The sequence below is a fragment of the Astyanax mexicanus genome, chromosome 10 (genome assembly GCF_023375975.1).
Source record: "Astyanax mexicanus isolate ESR-SI-001 chromosome 10, AstMex3_surface, whole genome shotgun sequence".
In the NCBI taxonomy this organism is placed as follows: Eukaryota; Metazoa; Chordata; class Actinopteri; order Characiformes; family Acestrorhamphidae; genus Astyanax; species Astyanax mexicanus.
The window spans coordinates 25,807,046-25,829,131 of NC_064417.1; the positions used below are offsets into that span (position 1 = coordinate 25,807,046).

At 40.1% G+C, this 22,086-nt stretch overlaps 1 protein-coding gene across 4 annotated transcripts in view; it reads right to left on the reverse strand.

Moving 5' to 3' along the window:
• fstl5 (follistatin-like 5) overlaps positions 1 to 22,086 on the reverse strand; it is a 274,862-nt gene that overhangs the window by 10,681 nt on the left and 242,095 nt on the right. For all 4 annotated transcript variants that reach the window (XM_049483812.1, XM_049483813.1, XM_049483811.1 and 1 more), the window contains 3 exons: positions 20,809 to 20,958; positions 10,709 to 10,816; positions 8,651 to 8,775 (listed from right to left, as the gene is read on the reverse strand). In XM_049483812.1, the coding sequence (XP_049339769.1) occupies positions 8,651 to 8,775; positions 10,709 to 10,816; positions 20,809 to 20,958 (383 nt within the window). The remainder of the gene's footprint in view (positions 1 to 8,650; positions 8,776 to 10,708; positions 10,817 to 20,808; positions 20,959 to 22,086) is intronic.

Sequence of the window (22,086 nt, forward strand, 5' to 3'; positions counted from 1 at the left end):
TGTTGTCACATGTCCAGGAGGCCTGTTTTCATGGTATTGGGTGCAAATATGTACAATAGCAACATTGCGTTATTGAGGTCCCATTCAATTGTGCTCTCTCAGGGCTCCTGCAGCTGATGGCAAGCTGCATGACCGGATTCAAACCAGCAATCTCCCAGTCATAGTGGCAACGCTGATTAAAAATGTGTGGGATGCTAACAGATATGCTATATATATATGCCTCATAACGAGTGACGCCACAACACAAGGACAGTGAAGACTAGCACATGCCTCCTCTGACACATGTGAAGTCAATCCGCCTCTTGTCAACCCCGCCTCTTTTTGATGCAGCATTGCTGAGTAGCATCACATCACACTCGGAGAAAAGCGCAGCGACTCGGTTCCGATACCTCAGCTCACAGCTCACGACTTATGCTGATTGACATCACCTTTGTTGGTGATGAGGGGAAACACCACCATTGAACCCTCCCAGAGAAAGCACGGCATATTGTGCTCTCTCCCGGGGCTCCGTCAGCTGATGGCAAGCTGCATGCCCGGGATCCAAACCAGCGATCTCTTGATCATAGTGGTAGCGCTTATCAATCTTATCAAGCCCTATCGCAATCTATCTGCAGCAACTTTGTGAGCATATTAGTGCTGCATGGGTTGGATTATTGCAAAACACCATTAGGAACCTCTACAACTTTCACAATGAGACATGACTGCATACTGAATAAATATGCTGAATGAATTGCCCATATCAGTTTAAAATTTTATACTAAATAGCACTGAATCCTGACACTTTCTTTTGGTTGCCCCCCAAGCTGAAATACAGAAATATAAAGCAATTAAAATTTCTGAATAATCAAAAACAGCACATTTTTCAATTAAAGAAATTAAAATCCACTAATAGAGAAAAAATATATGCAGCACAGCCAATAAATGAGTTTGCCAGTCACAAAGTTATTGATAAAAGCCTGACAGGAGCTCGATGAACTGAATGAATGAGGGTTCTGCAGGCTGTTATTTTCCGACATTATTGGAGAGAAAGTGAGGGAATGCTGAAATCCACGTAATTTAGTGAGCTGCCTGAAATTGCACCACACTACTTCTCTCCCCAAGAAATGAATAAATGAGACTACAGAAACTCACTACAGTTCAATACTTGGCTTACATCATCGCTCAGTAGTACTGTTGTGGCAGATTAATGCACAGGCTACATTAGGCTGCAGCCTTGAGGCCCATGCAATAATTAGGGCCCACTGATTGGCCACATTTTATTTAATATAAATATGACCAGTAAACGTGTCTGTCCTGTTCTGTCTCCATGCTCTCTCTCTGTATATGTTTACCCCTCCTCCTCCATGCCTGTGTCATGCCCCACGTGGTCCTGTGTGTTCCTCCTGTGCCTCCACCTTAAGTGTTTTCACCTGTGTTTCATTTGTAACTCCACCCCCTCGTTACCTTTGCCCAGGTGTTTCCAGTTTCCTTTCCCGCTTTGTGTCTGTATTCATAGTCCTGTGTTTTCTGTTTGCTTTGTCAGTTCCTGTACGTTCTACGTCTGTTAAGGTTGCATTTTCTTTGTTCTCTGTTTCATTAAATTCAAGCTCCTATGTTCTGTTTTGTTTTATTGTTTTATTTAATAATTTGCGTTCGCTCTCCACGTCTCCTCCCTGCTGCACTGCAAACTGACACCCGCATTCAGTGTGTAAACATCTTAGCACAAAGCAGCGTCAGATGCATTATTTAATAGCTGTAGTAATTATCTGGCTAATAAATCAGGTTAAACTACACCTGAACAGCCATATATCTCAGATAAAAAGAGTATATTTGAGATCACATTCCCACCACAAACTAACCACTCCAAAGTTAGTTTGGAACCGAGCCGAGACCACCTCCTCTGCACCCGAGTGTGATTGCTGTTTTCACACCCGTCTAAACAAAGGTCTGTTTTAACAAGATCAAATAGTGATAGTTTAAAAATACCCATACAAAATCTAACTCAAATATTAAATACTATTTTTAATACAGCTGCATAATTTGTATGTCACGCCCTCACTCTGTTTCCCTGTGTTTCTGCGTTTCCCAGTGTGTTTCCCCTGTAATTTTCCGTCACATGTCTGTAATTTGTAGCTCCGCCCCTCGTTACCTGTTTCCCCAGGTGTTCATTGTTTCTTGTTCTTATAAATAGTCCCCTCTGCCACTTTGTCTTCGTCGGTCTTTGCACCTACTCCCGTTGTCTGTCTTGCCACGTTTGCTATTGTTTATTTCACGTTTGCTATTGTTATTTCAACGTTCCTTAGTTTTTCGTTTCTTTATATTCTCTGTTTATCCTTATATATATTTACGTATTTCTCCCTTGTATACTTCCCTAGCTCTGTTTAGTTATTATCTGTTTAGCTTAGCTCTTTGTTGTTTTCCCTGTTTGTTTATGTTTATATATTTTCTCGTTATTTCCTTATTTGTTTGTTTATTTCTTTGTTATTTATTAAAGTCTGTCTTACCCACATATACGTCCGCCTCCCATCTGCTACAGCGTTACATTGTACTGTTTATGTCTTTTATCCAGCACATTTAAAAACATCAAAAGTGCGTCCTGAGTGTTTATGCCTTTTCTATAAGCTAAAAGACAAAAAGTTGTCCAATAATATAATTGGCTACACAATAAATAAATAAGTAAATACATCTGACTAGTGTGAACACTATCTTGAACCAAACAACTTTCAAGACACCTCAGGATAAAGTGTTACAGATAAGTGTTACAGTTTGAGAAATACTCCATAATTACTTTTTCTAGCCTGTAATAAGGATATTTACTCAACGTGCTCAATTGAGCACACAAACAGTACAACTGTGACTTATGATACTGTATGTGAATGCTTGTAAATAATTTTTTTTTTTTTTAAAGCTACACCCTAGTTTTTAAGGGTGTAGCTATATTTGAAAAAACTGTATATGCTACATGTATCAATCACATATAAACAAATAAACAGTATATTTATTTGGAATTTGGGAGAAATGTTGTTTGTAGTTTATAGAATACAGCAACAATGTACATTTTACTCAAACATATACCTATACAAAGCAAAATCAGAAAAAAATCAGATTCAAAAACTGAATTGGTCTCTTACTTTTTTTTTTCAGAGCTGTATATTTTAAAAGGCATATGCTACATGTATCCATCAATATTCTCTAGCCATTTAGAAAGCTTACAGCAATACTACTGATTATTTACTGCAGGTTCCTTATGAACGACTGACTTTTTCTTTTTTGTTATTTATTGCAAGTACGTTTTTTTATTTGCAAAATAAACACAATAACAAGTACAGGATAATCCGATCCATCAGAGGAACATCAGATTTTCATTTTTCTTATTTTACCTAGCTTGTCTGCTCAGGATTTCATTATGCAACAGAGCTTAAAAGCATCTTCTTTGGCTGGAGGCTGATGTAGTGTGCTTAATCCAGCCTGCTGTTCAGCAGAGAATGCCAGGCTGCGCTGACCCCTCTGTTGCATTGCATTGCCCTCATTTAACATACGCTGACCGGTAGCACTGAGACATATTAAAGCAGCCGGGAGGGTCGGCGGGAGGACAGCGCTGCTAAATGTCATCACACTCCGGAGGTACAAAGCTATAGCGGCCCGAGACCGGCCAGCGTCTCTGAGGCTAATGTGGAAATACAGTTTACTGTTCTATTTTAAAACTTGCTCAAGGCAGTGCATTCACTATTTTTGTGAGGAAACATGATCCAGGAGGAATTTGCTAGAAACACTAACAGCTTATACTATATATACATAGGTTCACACAGGCTGATGGGAATGCTTATGAATCTGGAGTTGTGAAAATGGATTGGGGCGTTATTGTGAGCTATTTCTTTAACCAGAGATCTATTCTCAAAGGTCTATCTGGAATAGATAAGCAGTTTTTGTGTATATGAGAAAAAGTTGAGTTTTATCACGAAAAGATTAATGAAATGATGCACGAAAAAATAAATAGCAAAGGGCATTAAAACCATGCTGTAAGCAAAAAACATATATTTCTGACTTATTATTTGGATTATGTGGCACACTATCAATTAATATCTATTTTGGTCTGTTTTAATACATAAGGTGCTCCGGATTATGAGGCACATTAAGCAACACTAGTAAAAATGCATACTTGAAGTAAACAAGGGTGTCGCCACTTTTCCCTTCTAATTCCGCAGCTCTCACCGCTGTAAACAAAACTGTAATTCTTAAAAAAAAAAAATAATAATAATAATAATCTTTTAAAACTTAATGTTAATCTACACAGATTTCCCCTCTCAGAAAAAGTTTTTTTGGCTGAGTAAACTGCTTCCATTTATTCACAATAAGCTTAGAATTCCTATATTTAGTGAAAGGGTGAGCACTAGCCATAGTTAGCAAGCACTGAGATAGCCCTGGTTAGCAGCACTAGCCAGCAGTGGTTAGCAGCACTAGCCAGCAGTGGTTAGCAGCACTAGCCAGCAGTGGTTAGCAGAACTAGCCAGCAGTGGTTAGCAGCACTAGCCAACCGCGGTTAGCAGCGCTAGCCAGCAGCGGTTAGCAGCGCTAGCCAGCAGCGGTTAGCAGCGCTAACCAGCCACAGCTAGCAGTGCTAGCCAGCCATGCTTAGCACAAATGTTGCCTGATATGTTGCCATAAACTAAGGAACTCTCATTGTTCTGGTAACCCACGGCCCTATGAGCTAGCAGTTTGTCTCCTGTAGCTTGTTTTAACACAGTAAACACGCAGACTACAGCCCAATATACTTACCTCTGAATAGTGAAAGAGCTAGCGCTGTGGTTAGCGGCTAATAATAATATTGCTCCAGCCTCAGTTATGGAGAAACTTCATTGAAACTCCTGTATAACGCTGTGCTTCAGCAGAGTGGCTTTACTGCTCCTTACAACCCGACTGGTAAAATTCATATAAAAGAGGCACAGTGTTATAAAGCACACTAATGATTTTTGAGAAAATGAATGATTTTAAGTGCACCTTATAGTCCAAAAAATATGATAACTGTAAAAAAAAAAAAAAAAATATATATATATATATATATAATGATTATGTAATTAGATATATGTATCAGTTAGACATATTTTGAATATTTTGTTCATCTTTCCTTGATGAAATCTGATTACTGATTACTGCCCTAAACCTATAAACTGCATAACAACTGTTGGAGAAATATACATTTATACACAACTCATTCTACACACATGATGCCCTAGTAAACACCAAAAAAAATAAATAAAGAAAAACATTGAGAAACATAAAAAGGTTTGTACAAACCTTTGATTTGTACTGTATGTATTTACCTGCCAATACAAATGTTCTTAATAAAATGCACAATGTTATAAGCTAGTGGAATATCTGCCTCCACATAAACTAAGAATGTTTGCTTTTCACTAGTTTCAATGAGTTGGCTCATTATTTCACATTAGCATGTCATCCAATCACAGGCAAACAGCCATCTGTCACCAGAGGAGAAGAGGAGGATCAGAGGTACATGCTCTGTAATCTTCAGCTCGGATTTAATCGAATCAAATGAGATTTTACTTTCAGGGCGGCTCTTCTTACACTGTTTATTCAGGGTTTAATCTTACGACTCCTGTCTCCTCAGCTGCTAAAGCTACTCCCCAATGCAAGTGACTGTGAATGCATTATGTGGGATATTAGAGCCTAATGTCAATCCTCTAGCGTGATTTACCAGCTTCAGATAGTTTATCTGGTCTGAACTGTATGTGGAGGAGGATTTCTGCATATTGCTATGGGTCTATCCTATACATCTATTACAGCCTTTTTATTCCATAATTATAATGACTACACAGTCCAGCCACTATATTATGACCATGTTCTTCAATGGTCATATTGAAGTCCCACAGGACCACCACAGAGCAGTTATTATTTGTGTAGTGGGTCATTCATTCTCAGCACTGCAGATGATGGTGGTGTATGAGTGGTGAATCAGATGCAGCAGTGCTGCTGGAGTTTTTAAACATTGTGTTCACTTACTGTTTATTTTGTAGATGTAAAGTCAGAGACAGAAGCTCATCTGTAGCTGCACAGTTTTTTGTTGGTCATCCTCTAGTCAGTGACCACACCGGGTGCTACCTACAGGACACTGCCCACAGGACACTGTCAAGAGGACACTGTCAACAGGACACTGCCCATAGGATGCTGCCCAGAGGACACTGTCAACAGGACACCATCAACAGGACACCATCAACAGGACACTGCCCATAGGATGCTGCCCACAGGACACTGTCAACAGGACACCATTAGCAGGACACTGCCCATAGGATGCTGCCCACAGGACACTGTCAACAGGACACCATCAATAGGATGCTGCCCACAGGACACTGTCAACTGGACAGCATCAACAGGACACTGAAACAAGATGCTGTCTACAGAGCACTGCCTACAGATGCTGTCTACAGAGCACTGCCTACAGATGCTGCTTATAGGACACTGCCAACAGGATACTGCCTATAGGACACTGAAACAGGATGCTGCCCACAGGACACTGCCCACTGGATGCTGCCCACAGGTGCACTGAAACAAGCTTCTGCACACAGGTGCACTGAAACAAGATTCTGCCACCAGGATGCTGCCAACAGGACCCTACCCACAGGGCACTGTCAACAGGATGGTGCCCACAGGATGCTGAAACAAGATTCTGCCCATAAGGTACTGCCAACAGGATGCTGCCAACAGGACACTGCCTCTGGGACACTGCCCACAGGACACTGCCTACACAATGCTGCCAACAGGATGCTAAAAACAAGATACTGCCTACAGAGCACTGCCAACAGGACACTGCCAACAGGACACATTCAACAGGATGCTGCCCACAGAATCCTAAAACAAGATTCTGCTCAAAGGGCATTGCCAACAGGACACATCCGACAGGATGCTAAAACAAGATTCTGCTCACAGGGCATTGCCAAGAGGATGCTGCCAACACGGACACTACCAACATGAGTCTGCCCACAGAATACTGCCAACAGGACACTGCCCACAGGACACTGCTAACAGGCCATTAACAACAGGCTAATGCCAACAGGACACTGAAACAAGATTCTGCCCACAGAGCACAGCAACAAAAAGGTGCCTACAGAATACTGCCCACAGGACGCTGCCCACAGGACACTGCCCACAGGACACTGCCCAAAGAGTACTGCCATAAGGATTATTGCCATGTCACTTTCTGAAACTCATCCAAATGTGTACAGACTGGAAATTACAAGAGAAAACCCAACAGTCTGTTGAGTTTATTTACTGAGAATCAGTCACGGTAAACATCATTTAAATGGTGTGTCACTCTCCCTGTCTTTACACTAAACACACAGCCAGCTTAATTAAAAGGATTAACGGCTGATAAAATAAAATCTTGCAGAGCTGTTCTTTAATGGACACTCAATCAGGCTGCGCATCTCTCTCCTCAGGCACGAGAAACTTTTACATTAGGGAATTGATTAGGAAACCTTTAACTTTAATAGTGTATAAAATCTAAAGTTCAGCATCTTCTACAGTATATGAAAATATTTAACCTCATTTTAATTAACCTTTATTAAAGACTATCATCAGAAAGTCTGATTTCATCAGTCAATAAACCACTAATCTTTTTGATATATTAATAATAAGTTGTTACTTACACTGTAAAAATGTAAAATCAGTGAGTGTTTTTGAGTTAATTCAACTTTGTCTAGGCAAAAGTTCTCCTAACTCATTGTTTTACTCAGCATCTTAAATTTGGTTAAGTTGAGCCTCAAAAGCAACTGAAATTCACTGTAGATTGTGCGAGATGTTTAGTCTGTTGCTCCTCCCTTATTCATTAGTTTACTTTTTTCCCACTTGTGCATCAGATCTGCCCTATTACATGATGTTCCCAGACTGGGGGACATTTCAAAATGATAAACAGCACAGCAGTTAGACAGTAGGGCCACTCTAGAGCTGTATTATTACTAGGCCTGTCATCTGTATCGTCCCAGTTTTAGACCATATAAATGGCTCTCATATAACGATAATAGAACAGCATAACAAAGCAATTATATATTTTGTAAATAATCAGACTTTGAGTCTGATAATAATAAGACTTTTGAGTCTGACAGTACTGGAGTCACAGTTACTAACAAAAAAAACATACAAATTAACTTAATATATAATAGAACGATTATCAGATGTTATTGAGGTCACGTCCATTTGTTGTACGATAAGCGAATAATTATTATTAATAAAAAATATTAATAGTTATTATTGTGACAGGCCTTTTATTTATACCATATAAAACACAGCTCTGAGTAAATTTACCTTTCATTTCATTCTTGGACTTGGACTACATGTTTCACAGTAGCTTTGTACACAGGTTTACAGATCTTGGGTGAAGCAATTGCGGCTCAATTATGGCTCATTAAAAGACATAGGACATCTTTAATCGTTAAATCATCCAGTTAATAACACAGCACCCCATGTAACTCAACAACTCTACACAATCAATACGAACATTTTTTTTTTTTTAGATAATTCTTAAATATTTACTTTCCACTGCAGTGGGAATGTAATGTGGACATCTTAGCATTTACTATGCATCATCTGGTCTGGGTATAGACTGAGTATAGGCTGTAGATCTGTGGTCAGAGTAAAAGAGGCTGATACGAGGTCATACCTGATGTGATTGATGATGAGGCTGGAGGGGGGGATGAAGAAGTCGTCTACCCTGTCGAAGCGACGGCCCACCGGCTGAGTGTGGATGGTGTGGTGGGATGCGCTGCCACTGGCCTGGTTGATGACCTGAGGCACAGCAAGAGACCCACATATTCCAGCGTCAGAAAAAGAAGGAGACTTTTCTTTGTCTTTTTGTTTTTCTGTGGACGAGTAATTCACTCTGGCACGCTGACATCGGTTATGAGAGCTATCATCACGTCTCTGGCACCGATCGACCGATCGCACCGGGGACGCCGCTGCTTAGAGGTTTATTTGGGGCAGTAATTTGAAATGTACCTCCGCAGGGACTCCCTGCTATGCTGATTCAATCATGTTACATCATTTGTTGGATGGCCTGAAAATCATTAAGGGACTGACTGAACGGGAGGGGGGTGTACGACGGTTGGGATCATTTCTTGCGTTCTAGCGTATTTGCGTTAAAAGCAATCCTTTTTTTTAAAACAAGGTGTGATACGCTCAAAAGATGCTGAGTGACAGAGATTTGAGAGCTGGGAGTCGACCTGGGGATTAGCGCACTCTTAACGCTGCAACATTAAAAGCGTAAGAGGAGGTGTAATAGGAAATTTCCGACATCCTGGCTTCTCAAACCGTCGTACGCGTGGCGCCAGGGGTGAGCCCGGTGGTGTTCGGGGGATGACAAAAGATGCAGAAATTTATGCTTCGTTTAATTTCATGTAATTTCATTAGCTGCCCATGCATTTATGCAGGAACATCCCCAAGGCTGATGACACTAACAACTCTGCCACCCCTGCACTCCACTTACCCACTACTGAGCTAAAGAGCCCTTATTATTGAAATGGCTCCATGCAGGTCTTTCAGAATTGAGTTTAATTAAAAGCCACAGTCAGATTTATAGATTATAGTGATGCAGGCACAGAGTCCCATCCCATAGCAAACTGAACCTTTAACACTAGAGCTGTAGTTAAGACTGCTAAAGCCGAGTCCAGGAGTGGACAAGAACGAAATGAGATCAAAACCAAATTAGGAATTTTAAATTGTAAAAATATATAAAAGAAAATGGGAAAAAAATTATACATTTCAATAAATATTACTAAATGTCATCATGTTTTGTGCATTTTAACATAAAATCAATAATAATTGAGGGTATTTTGGCCTTTGTGCCCAACATTTACTACACTACCAGCCAACAGTCTCATTCAGTGGTTTTCCTTTTTTCTCACATTGTGAATTAATCCTGAGGTAAACTTTTTTTTTGATCATTTTATTTATTATTTTTTTTTTTTTACATTTTATTCTTAATTTACACATCCAATTACCCAACCCACTCATTAGGACTCTTCCTATTACTAGTGATTCCCTAACACACCAGTAGGGTGAAGACTAACATATGCTTCCCTTGATACATGTGAAGTCAGCCTCCATCTTTTTTTTAAACTGCTGCTAATGTAGAATCCCAGAGAGAGAAAGGCCAATTGTGCCCTCTCAAGGCTCGGTAGCTGATGGCAAGCTACATGACCAGGATTCGAACCTGCGATCTTCTGATCATAGCCTCCATCCTGAGGTAAACTTAAAATTGTTAAACAAACCAAAATAATCTTATCTGGGGTGCTGTTAAACAGAGGTAACTCTTGCTCTTCCTTCCCTGGGGCACCCTAGCAGTTTTGTGGTTTGTGACTTGTAATAATATGGATTAGAATATTACTCAAATAGAGCTATCCACTGTATACCAACTCTCTATACCTCTTCACAGCTTTACAACTGATGCTCTCAAACACAAAATTCAACCTTGACAGGTTCTGCACAGCTGTTTTTTAATAAATGTAATACATTTTATTATAATTCCTCCTATCCTGTGCTGTTTATAGGCACAATTTATAGACATAATTTGACATTATTTAAATGGGTTTGATATCTGATATCAAAAACATGCAGGTAGTTCAAAACAAAATGAATGTACTTATAATTATAAGTATAATTGGCGTACCTACAGATCTTTGTGTACAGTTGGGGGAGCTATTTCAATCTGTTTTTTTTTTACCTGAAGAGTCGGGAAGTTCTTTTCCAGATCCCCCCAGCTCAGAATCCACACCTGGTCATGTGACTTATCGTAATGGAGCTTCACTGGAACCCGGTCAGTATTCACGGTCTACCAAAAAACAGAGCAAATGAGAGAAAATTAGAGAAAATCTGAGAAAATTACAGATAAGAAAGTCAATTAGTGCACAAATAGGTAAAAATAGGGATTCATATTGTAAGAAAACTCAGTTCTTGTGCTCTTCAAATCGTAACAGGTTTAATATCCTAATCCCTGGATCTTTATTCCCTCTTTACGGTCCTTATAGAAGCCTTCACCAAAAACTAATATCCCACTTCCAACAGAACAGATGGGAGATTTCAGCATGAATTCAGTGGGTTGAGTTAGAGGGCCATATTTCCTAATGGAGCACTGTCGCTAACAATTGTTCTGCTACTCTGGAGTAATTGCTCTCAGTCTGTATCCATTTCCAGTCACCCGCTGAGGGATCGTCTTCACTGAGAATAACTCGTTTCGGCAGAAAAAAGGAATTTATTTATGAATTTCACAAAACAAAACACACCAGGCAATATATACATTACCCCAAACACACATACAACACCAGTACAATATGTTGGAACATTCAGAGGGGTATTAGACTTTTCATGTAACTCTGCATATATACAGTTTGATGGAATACAGAGCTTTAGAGACGTGGAGGAGAAAGCAGGGAGTGGTGGGATGGAGGATGCTGGGAGTTTGTTGACTCAGACTCGAGTCTCCATGCATGCAGTCATCAGGGAGAACAGATGTGCACACTGTGCTTCAGTTCCACAACATCTCTTTCGTCCTTCAGAGGATCAAACCGGCAGCTTTAGAGACTCGGCACTGACGCTCAACACTGGCCAATGTTTGCTTTCAACATGCCGCCGCTTATCCACAGAAACTGGAATGTTTTTATAGTATATGAAGAACCTTGTCAGGGGTATTCAGTGACATGCTTCAAGCTTGCTCCTTTTTGAATATTGCTGCTACTGAATAGTGTTTCTCTAGCCTGCACAAGCAACATGGAGACTAACACATGCTTCCTCCGATACATGTAAAGCCAGCCACCTTCTTTCCGAGCTGCTGCTGATGCAGCATTGCCGAGTAGCCAGCGTGCTTGGAGGAAAGCGCAGCGACTCGGTTCTGATACATCACCTCACAGACGCCCTGTGCTGCAGACATCACCCTAGGAGTGAGTAAATGGCAGAGAGCGCCATTTACCCACCCGGAGGGAGCAAGACCAATTGTGCTCTCTCTGAGCGCCAACAGCTTGATGACATAGTGGCAGCGCTTTAGGTCGCTGGACCACTCTGCGCCAATGCACTTTTTTTTTTTAAGTCACATATTTAAAAAGAATAATAAAAATACTTCTGCTGTATGCCCACCCTGGATAGGAAGTCTGGATAAGTATAATTGTATTAATGCAATTAATGTAATTTCTTGCCTCAAATTGTTTACAATAAGTAAGTTTTACTGAAAACTGAGTGAATTAGGCTTAAAACGTCTAGTTTTTACGCCTAAAATGCTAAACTGTAACTTAATTTAGTTGATGTTTTTTGTTATGTCAATTGTTTTCCACAATAATTGTAATAACGCGCAGATGCAATAAAGAGACGTCATTATAAAAACTGGTAATACAAAGAGTAGTCAGAGCAAGCAGGGTCAACAGCAGTAAACAAAAGTAACAGGGGTTAAATATACCAAAACACCATGGCAAGACCATATAAAAAGCAAGGCGAGAAAGGTCAGTAAACAAGAAAGAAAACACAGGCAAGGGTGATGCTTTGTAAAATGGATAAACCAGGTAATACTCGGTAAAGTGAAGGTGTCTTTATACAGAGGGGAACAGGTGAAATCAATACTCTGGTGATTGGCTCCCAATTAGTGCCATGTGCATTGTCATGTGGTTGCGTGAGGGAGGGATGTCAATGGTGAGTGCAGGAGAGACAGGTGCATTTTATATTGTAAGGAAATTTAACATATTTGTATTTATTTTTCTATTTTATTTAATCTAAGCAAAATAAAGATTTAAAATACCCTAATGCTCTATAGTGAACAGTATAGCAAACAGCCAACACAGAGTTAGCAGCTCAGAAAAGGATGCTTGCTCCTACAGCCTACAACACAGAGGCCAAGCAGTTAAATACATAAAAAAATAACGTACTAGTTCAGGTAGCTTGGAGGCAATGAATACACACTGATGGTGGGTGTCAGAAACTAGGAGACACACCTGTATGCAAATAAATTGTGCCAGTCAATGGCAACAGATCTAAGATTGTGATTCGGGATGAGCTGGAGCTTCACAGTGTAAAGGAAATGCAGCAACTATTGTTCAGCACCTCCAGGAACTACTTCAAGACGCTAAAAAAACTATTCCAGGTGACTCTCCCTCATGAAGATACTGAGATTAAAATAACAAGAGTGTGCAGCTCTGTCCTCAAAGATAAATGTGCTACTTATAAGAATCTAAATTATAAAACATAGTCTGGATTGTTCAACAATTTTTGCCAACAGAATAATTCAGCATGTGTTCCTGTATAGCTTTAATATAGTCTCCAATATTAAATTTAAAATGTAAAAAATCTTAAAAAAGAAAGAAAACACACTGAATGAGAAGTGGTAACTTTTCTACACCTCTGGTACTGGTATATACTGTGGGTTGTGTTATTTATGAGGGAAATGGGAAAACTGAATGAAAAACACATATAGTATACAGTATACTGTTCAGGAAATAAAAAGACTTGGTAAGACTTTCAAAAAGACTTGGTAAGTCTTTACTGTGCCGTTCTACTGGCCAAGTTCTTGACATTTCTCTGTAGATTTTTTTCTCAATACTGAGAACAAGAGGAATAGACTAACATTCTTTAGAGGAACATTCTTGACTAGATCAAACTCAGAGGAACACGAGGAAGGAGAATACACGCACACAGTGTAAGACTCGGGGATGTGTTGTGCACGTGCTGTTGAGCAACAAGCCTCTCTGAGTCCAGAATATTATACACTTTTATCACTTCCATAAGCACTTATGGAAGCTCAATATTAAGAGCTAAAATATATAGTGCAATATTACTGTAACAATGTGTTCATTAGGCAGGTAGGCAGGGCTGTAGGTTGGTTGGTAGGTAGGTGGGTGGGTGGATGGACAGATAGATGGATGGATAGATAGATAGTAGGGGTGGGAGTCTCTAAGCACAGCATGATTCGATTACAATTTAAAGGTCCGAGATGCGACTATAAAACGATTATGGATGCAACTGGATGCATCTTTTTTTTTCTTCTATACTGTTTTTTCCCTTATTGCACGACTACTTGGTACTTTTAAAGTATAGTATCTGTTATGATCCAAAACGAATTCTGCTATTCTGATGGCTCTATAGCCATAAATGAGAGAAATGTGAGATCATACAATTTGTGTACTTTAGAACATGGAATCATACAAGAGTACATGTTGGCAGGTCTGAATCAATTTTTGGCATTTGTGAATCAATTCAGATTCCACTCAGATGTTATGCATCTAAGAATCTAACATTTCCCCCAACCCTTAATAGAGAGATGCCAAAAGTATTAAATTTCCTGCATTGTGTTTGGAGATTGATGTGAGGCTTGGATGGAGCTGCTCGGTGATGGAAACCCATTCCATGAAGCTCTCTATGCTCTACTGTTCTTGGGCTAATCTGAAGGTCACGTGAAGTTTGGAGGTCGGTAGTGATTGCATGCAATGATGTCGCTCTCTCATTTTACATTTACAGAGATTATCCTTTTATGGTTACAAGCTGGAATTCTCTGAGCTCCTGAGGGTGACCCATTGTTTCACTTATGTTTGTAGAAGCAGTTTGCATGCCTATTGATGCTTGGTTTTATTGTACACCTGTGGCCATAAAAGCGATTGGAACCTGAGTTCAATGATTTAAATGAGTGAACGAATGAACAATGAACACTTACACTGCCACTCAGTCTGTCCTTTTGCCCCTCAATGGGTCTAACAGCACTGACTTCCCCTAACTGTGACATCATCTGCAAACACTCTATATTCTTCTATTAGCTCTTAGTCCCAAACCTTCATTAAATCCTTTCTTTTTAAAGAAAACAAGACCACACAGGAACACGCACAGCGAGACAGCCCCTGTCTTTCAGCCTCCGCTGGATCAGGTGGCTAATTAGCACCTGATAATTGGAGATAATGAAGCCAAATCTCCAGGTGATGAAATAACGAGCGTGCGATTCCAACGAGAGGCCGCCTCTGGAAGCCTGGCCGAGGGAGAGAGCGAGAATGGGAAAACGAAAGAGAGAGGGGGGGGGGGAGACACCCGCTGGCACCAATCAGGGCGTTGGCCGAGAGAGACAGCCAGATTTATCAGCCTGACACATCTGCCAGCTTCCTGACAGCTTCCTCCCAGCCACCCAGGTATTGCCAATGAGTTTCTAGCAGAAAGACTCTTGGCGCTTCCCTAAAGCCAATGGAGCCAAATCATCTCAGAAGTTGCTGCATTGATTGACATACTGACCTGCTGCTCTTACAGGCTATAAATTACACCCATGGCCACAGAAACTTCAGCCGCTGCCCCCTCCGAAACCCACCCCCCCCCAGTGTGCCCTGTCAACACGCTGTCTGCCACAATAACTATTGAATTTGTGCTCACTCTCGCGCCCCTTATCAAGATTTGTCAAAACTTTTCAAACTTTGAGGAACTTTTTGTCCTTAGGGTTTAGTGGGTCTGGTGTACTGACAGACTCTTCAGCTTTATATATATTTCAGATTAAATGCCAAGCTGTGCTCTGGCATGGCCCAACACTAAATAGATTCTCTATGTTGTCTTAAAAAAAAAAAAATCTAGTCTTAGGTTTCTATCGTGCACCCTGCGCTAAGTGTGTTGCAATTCTCTGTGCCAACTTTCACCTCGGCAACAGTCTATTTTCACGCCTTCTGCATGCACTGTTAAAATTGTTTCAGCTTTTTGAGTTTAGTAATAAATCTAAACTGATGGGCATGGTGGTCTGGAAGTGAGGTGTGTTCAGGTCAATTTCTGGCATGTTGCTATCTTGGCGGCAGAAAACACGGGTGCGCCACTGACTGAAATAAACCTAGACAACAGTCAGTCGTCAGAGTCTATTCCGAAAGGTGCGCCGTGCAAACATAGACGAGCTGCAAAACACAAACCCGACTTTTAACTCAACAATAAACAAATTTAAAAATAAAATAGCATCGCTTTTACCTTAAATAAGCTGCTGGTGTACCTTCACAGCGTGAATGTGCAGGTCAGTATTCTCTGCTGTGATGCACAAAGCGCTGCTCTGTTAAGATACGAATGCGGCAAAGTCAGAGAGCGACTTATCTCATGTTGTTATATCATGTTAATATCATCCATGATTAATTAAGAGAATTTGTACATATCGTTTTGCATGTTTCGAGCTGTGTAAATCAGATTTTTTTTGCATACTCATGATACCAAAAACATATTGACACGCCCTAAATCAAGCTGCGTGATCTGCAATTGCCTGGTGCGCTATAGATCACTAAAATAGGGTCATTTATCCAGGGGCGGATTTGGAAGTTCTGGGGCCCCAAGCAATGTTTTTTTCCGGGGCCCCTGATCAAATGAATAAAAAAATTGGTGAGCTTTGGCAAGTTTTCTGTGCTGAACCTCCTTTCCTTAATTTTCTTTCTTTTTGGGCACCACTGGGACAAGGCCGATGATTGCACCGAAGCTACTTACTTAACCTAGCTTAACTTGCGCAGTTTTTTTTTGCCAACCTTTTGGCCAGCAGGGGGCCCCCTGATTCCTGGGGCCCCAAGCAATTGCATGGTTTGTGTGGTGGTAAAATCCACCCCTGCATTTATCTTGTCTTTGTCAATTGTGGTCTCTTTGTGTGTATTGGAAAAACACACAAAGCAGAGAAAAAAAAATGCCAAAATTGATACAATTTCTCTCAAAACTCCAAAAACGGGCAGGACAAAATGATTGGCACCTTCAAAATTGTGGGTAAATAACTTTGTGTGGGCAATACGAAAAAAAAAAAAATCACACCTGAAACCATAGAAAAGCAAAAGAACTTGACTCTGAGTTTTTGCAATATAAACAAAAACAGAAGAGAAAGAGGAAAAAAAGAACTGAGAGACCTGAGGACCAAAATTATGGGAAAAAATATCAGCAATCTCAAGGTTACCTCTTGTCAATCTTGGTATTCTCTTGACTATGATAAGAACTTTAAAACCCATGGCACTGTAACTAACCTCCCTGGACGTGGATTGGAAGAGAAAAATTGATTCCAAAGATGTAAAGAAATTCATAATATCTTCAGGCCCAGGGTGCATCAGTTAAGTGCAAAATATGCGTTGACATTGAAATTTAATGATATGCTATGGCAGGAGACCCAGGAGGACCCCCCCTGCTAAGAAACAGAGATGTGAGAGAGCTAGACTGCAGTTTGCCTAAATGTTTGTGAGTGTTTTCTTTGGGGAGAAAGTGTTGTGTACAGATGAGACTAAGATAGAGGTTTATGGTAAAGCAAATCATTCTACTGTTTACCGAAAGCAGACCTACAGTCAAATATGGTGGAGGTTGATACTAGTGGATGTTTTGGGGTTGTTATGCTGTCTCTGGGACTGGAGGCCTTGACTGTGTGCAAAGCATCACGATATCTGAAGGTTGCCAAAGGATTTTAGATCGCAATGGGTGGGTCATGGGTCTTTCAGCAGGACAATGATCCCAAACATACTTCACAAAGCACCCAGAGATGGATAGAAACAAAGTTCTGGAGAGTTCTGAAATGAGTAGCAATGAGTCTGGAGCTAAATTTCATTGGAGACCTGTAGAAGGATCTTAAAATTGCTGTTGAGAGAAGACACCTTTCAAATATGAGAGACCCAGACAAGTTTGCAGTTGAGAGAAGTAAGAAGCTTGTTGATGGTTATAGGAAGAGATTGAGGGTGACAATAATTTTGTCTGATTTACACAAGGGAAATAAACATGTGTACAGCTCTGGGAATAAAGAGATCACTAAAATATCATGAGTTTTTATTTTTTGATTTTACCAAATTGAAAACCTCTGAAATATAATCAAGAGGAAGATGGATCATCACAAGCCATCAAACCAAGCTAAAATGCTTGAATTTTTGCACCAGGAGTAAAGGCATAAAGTTATCCAAAAGCAGTGTGTAAGACTGGTGGAGGAGAACGTGCCAAGATGCATGAAAACTGTGATTAAAAAACAGTGTTATTCCAACAAATATTGATTTTGGGACTCTTAAAACTTGAATATGAATATGAACTTGTTTTCTTTGCATTATTTGAGCATCTGTTTTGTTTTTTTCAGCCATTTCTCATTTTCTGCAAATAAATGCTCTAAATGACAATATTCTTGTTTGGAATTTGGGAGAAATGTTGACAACAATGTTAATTTTATTCAAACATATATCTATAAATAGCAAAATCAGAGAAACTGATTCAGAAACTGAAGTGGTCTCAATCAAAAAATTAAGGTGCCAACACTCTATGTAGCACAATGATAGCCTTGCCATGCTCTGCAGTATGCTAAATGTAGCTAGGCATTAGCTCCTAGCAGAGTCTCTCTTGAGCTTGGAAGCCACCCACTGTGCCAATATAGGCATCAATAGACATGGATGCAAAGAGGCACTCAGAAAAGACAGCAAACAGATCTCTCAGCCCAGTACAACCATGTCTAAGTGCAAAACAAGCTCACAAAGGCACAAAGGCTGGAGCTCTGGGCCTCCAATACACGGGTCTGTTTGTGTTGTAAGAAATGAGGGAAGGGAAAAGAAGAAAGCATTGCCGTCCCACAAAGACCACGATGCAGGCTTGGAGCAGTCAGTCTGACTCTGTTACATCTCATAAAAGAACATTTTAGATTAGTGTACCATAGTTTGAACACAAAGCTGAACTCTGCAAAAAGGACGGATTCTGGGAAAGATAACCGAAGCATGCGTTCAGTCAAGCTGGTGGCCGCCGAGTTCAACTCGGACAAGTTGTTGCATTGAGCCTGGCTGAGGGCTGAGGGACGTTTGATGGATCACAGCGGTGCAGAGAATAGAGCGCAGCTTGATTACGATGGAAATGAAGCCCTTTCGCATTTATAAGAATCAGTACAAATTGCCCTGCGTGGCACGAGGAGCGGAGTTACGCCGAAACGAGCTCATTAGATGCTCCGATATGTCTGAGAAACATACGGAATGATGTGTAGCAACAAGTGTATACTTAAAGTCTCTCAGTGCATGAATTATGCAAGCCGAGGCTGCTTCTAGTGTCGGCGGACCACTTCGCACCACAGCTTCATTAGACAAATCAGAGGAAAAGTCAGAAGTGCGCTCCCAGAATACTCTTCACGGAAATAGTTACGGCGGTGCGTTGCTTTAGCAATTATTCTTCAATGCCATTTCGACTTCAAATCGTTCCGTATGATTGTGTGAGGCATGTTTGTGTGCAGGTTTTCGATCAGACATGAGGGATGTTCCATATTGTACCTTTTTTTTTAGTCGTGGGAAAATAACTTATTAACTCATTTAAACTCACCTGTTGCAAGAAACAATATAAAAATCACACTCGAAACATGAAATCAGAAAGAAGAGAAATTAAATTAAATCTCAATATTTCTATTGAACACTCACACCTTGCTAGTATCAGGTTGGAGGACCCCCTTTTGCCTTCAGAACTGCCTTAATCTTTTGTGGCATAGATACAGTACAACAAGGTGCTGGAAACATTCCTCAGAGAGTCTTTAGTTTTTAGAGTTTTTACTCTTATTTAGTCTTATCTTATCTCATCCACAGTTCTAGGGAAACTCTGCAAGTTCTAAGTTCCACAGCCATACTGACCCACACTTATCTGTTTATAATTTTTTTTCATCTCTTGTTCCTCACATTCACACACATTTACAGTATTTTCACACCTGCCCAAGCCATAGAGCTTTTGTGTCCTGACAGCCATTAGTCTTGATGTATTTCATCAGAGCAGGAAAATAAGCTACAGACCACATCTACACTAACTAGTACCAGTCAAAGTAGAATTTTTACCTACATTAAAAACGAATACTAAAGGCATCCATCCTATAAAGGAACTTATAAGAAATGATGTAGTAAATTTAAAGTGTTAAACAAACCAAAAAAAAAACCTGAATTGAAGCATTTAGATGCTCTTATCTGGGGTGCTATTAACTTGCGGTTTCTGGGGTTGGTAACGCTGATGATCTTATCCTATGTAGCAGAGGAACCTTTTGGTCCTCCTATCCTGGGCGGTTCTGATGAGAGCCAGTTTTATCATCATGTTTCTGGTGGTCTTGGCCACTGCACTTGAATCGTGTATAACTACACTTATGTACGAAAAAAAGTTCTTAATTTCTTAAAGTATTTTTTTTCTTTGCTTACTTGAGTAATTCTTGCCATAGTATGGATTAAAACATTACTTAAATAGAGCTATTCACTGTATTACACCAACTCTACCTCCTTTACAACTTTATAACTGATGCTCTCAAACACATTAAGAGGCAAGAAATTTCAGCACAGCTGTTAACTGAAAGCTGAACATTCTAGGTGACTCTACCTCATAAATCTGACTGAGAAAATACAGCCAAGATGCGCAAAGCTGTCATCTAAATCAAAAATATGAAACATTTTCTGGTTTGTTCAACATTTTTTGTTACTGAATAATTCCATATGTTTTTTTTTTCATAGTGTGGATGACTTTAGTAGTAATCTACAATGCATAACATTTTAAATAATGAAAAAACATTGAATTTAAGGTGTTTTCAAACTGGTACTGGTTCAATACTGGTACCTGTTGCCTGTTTTTAAACTAACCTGTTCCACATTCACACACATTTACAATATTTTCACACCTGCCCAAGCCATAGAGTTTTTGTGTCCTAACAGTCATTATTCTTGATGTACTTCATCAGGGCTGGTAAATAATTAACAGATCACATCTACACTAACCTGCACTCCTCTATTTATTGTTTTTACATCCCTCATTCCACCCGTTTACTCACATTGGTAGTGCTCCATCAGGAAAGGTCCCTAAGCTCAGATTCACAACCATACTGACCTTGTTTCTCCCACTACAACTTACTTGAACAGCTTTCTGAGACTGGATGTCTACAATCAGCACTCTGTTCAGCAGCGGCTGGGTGGCGTAGATGAACCTATCCTTCACGTTCACCGCCGACGTCCACACGCACTTCTGTATGTCCTCCCCCTCCACTTTCGGGCACACCTCCTCCTTTAAACAAAAATACAGAAAGACAGAGAACGTCATTGTAATTTACCACAAGTTTAAGGCTTCATTGAAAATCGAGGCAAGGAACTCTCTGGTGATGAGAAAGAAGCTCTCGGTGAGTATCTCTGTGAAACATATGGTGTACTTTTAGACCCTCTATCTCCCCCTGGCCTCTGTGGGTTTAGCTGAAGTGAGTGTTAAGGCCTGAGTTGCAGTGGGACTATAAGCCACATGTTCGGATTTTAAATTTGCAGCCCTGTTCTGTGGTTGCGCTTTTTTAAATGAGCTGATATAGAGGAATATACTGCAGCATCTGCTACTTGAACTTGGGGGTGAATACCCTGCTGAAAAGAAAACAGAAATCAGGATGGCCTGCTTTACTTGGTTGGATTGGTTAAAGTGGTTAACCAGCTAGCTTTGCCCTTGACCAGCATAATGCATGGTTTTCTTGGAGTTTGATGGTTTAGCTGGTCTACAAACATGATCGCCACACTGGGAACCCCGAGACTCAAGACCAGATTTGACTGCTCGCTGGTTTCAGATAGTCTAAGCTGGTCTTTGATGGTCAAGGTGCTGGAAAAGCTTGGTCTTGCTGGTCAACAAGCTTGGTCATACTGATTGTCTAATTTTGTCAGGCTGATTGTGCTTATTGAGGAGCTAAACCATCAAATTTAAATAAAAAAAACCCCTCTCTATGCTGGTCAAGAGCTAAACTGGTCAACCAGCATGACAAGCATTATCAGGGCTGGACTGGGAACTAAATTCGGCCCTGGACTTTTTCCTACAGCAGCCCACTACCATCACAACATCTTAAGAATAAAAAAAAAAAAACGCAGTTCCATCAATCATCTCCCATATATAAATATTTAGGGCCCTCATAGTGTGAAAAATACTTTAGTTGAAGTAGTGGTGGTAAGAAAATAATATATATATAGTATAATGGTAATAAATACAATAATCATTTTTTTTTAACAATAACATTATTTTGACCTCTGATTTTTAATCCTGAAATTTAGTTGTGATCTTTTATGTGTTCATGTAAAAATGGAGCATTTACCCAACCAATAAAGACCAACGGGGTCATTTAATCAACACTTAGCACAATCTGAGTTACTGATTTGTCCCAATCTG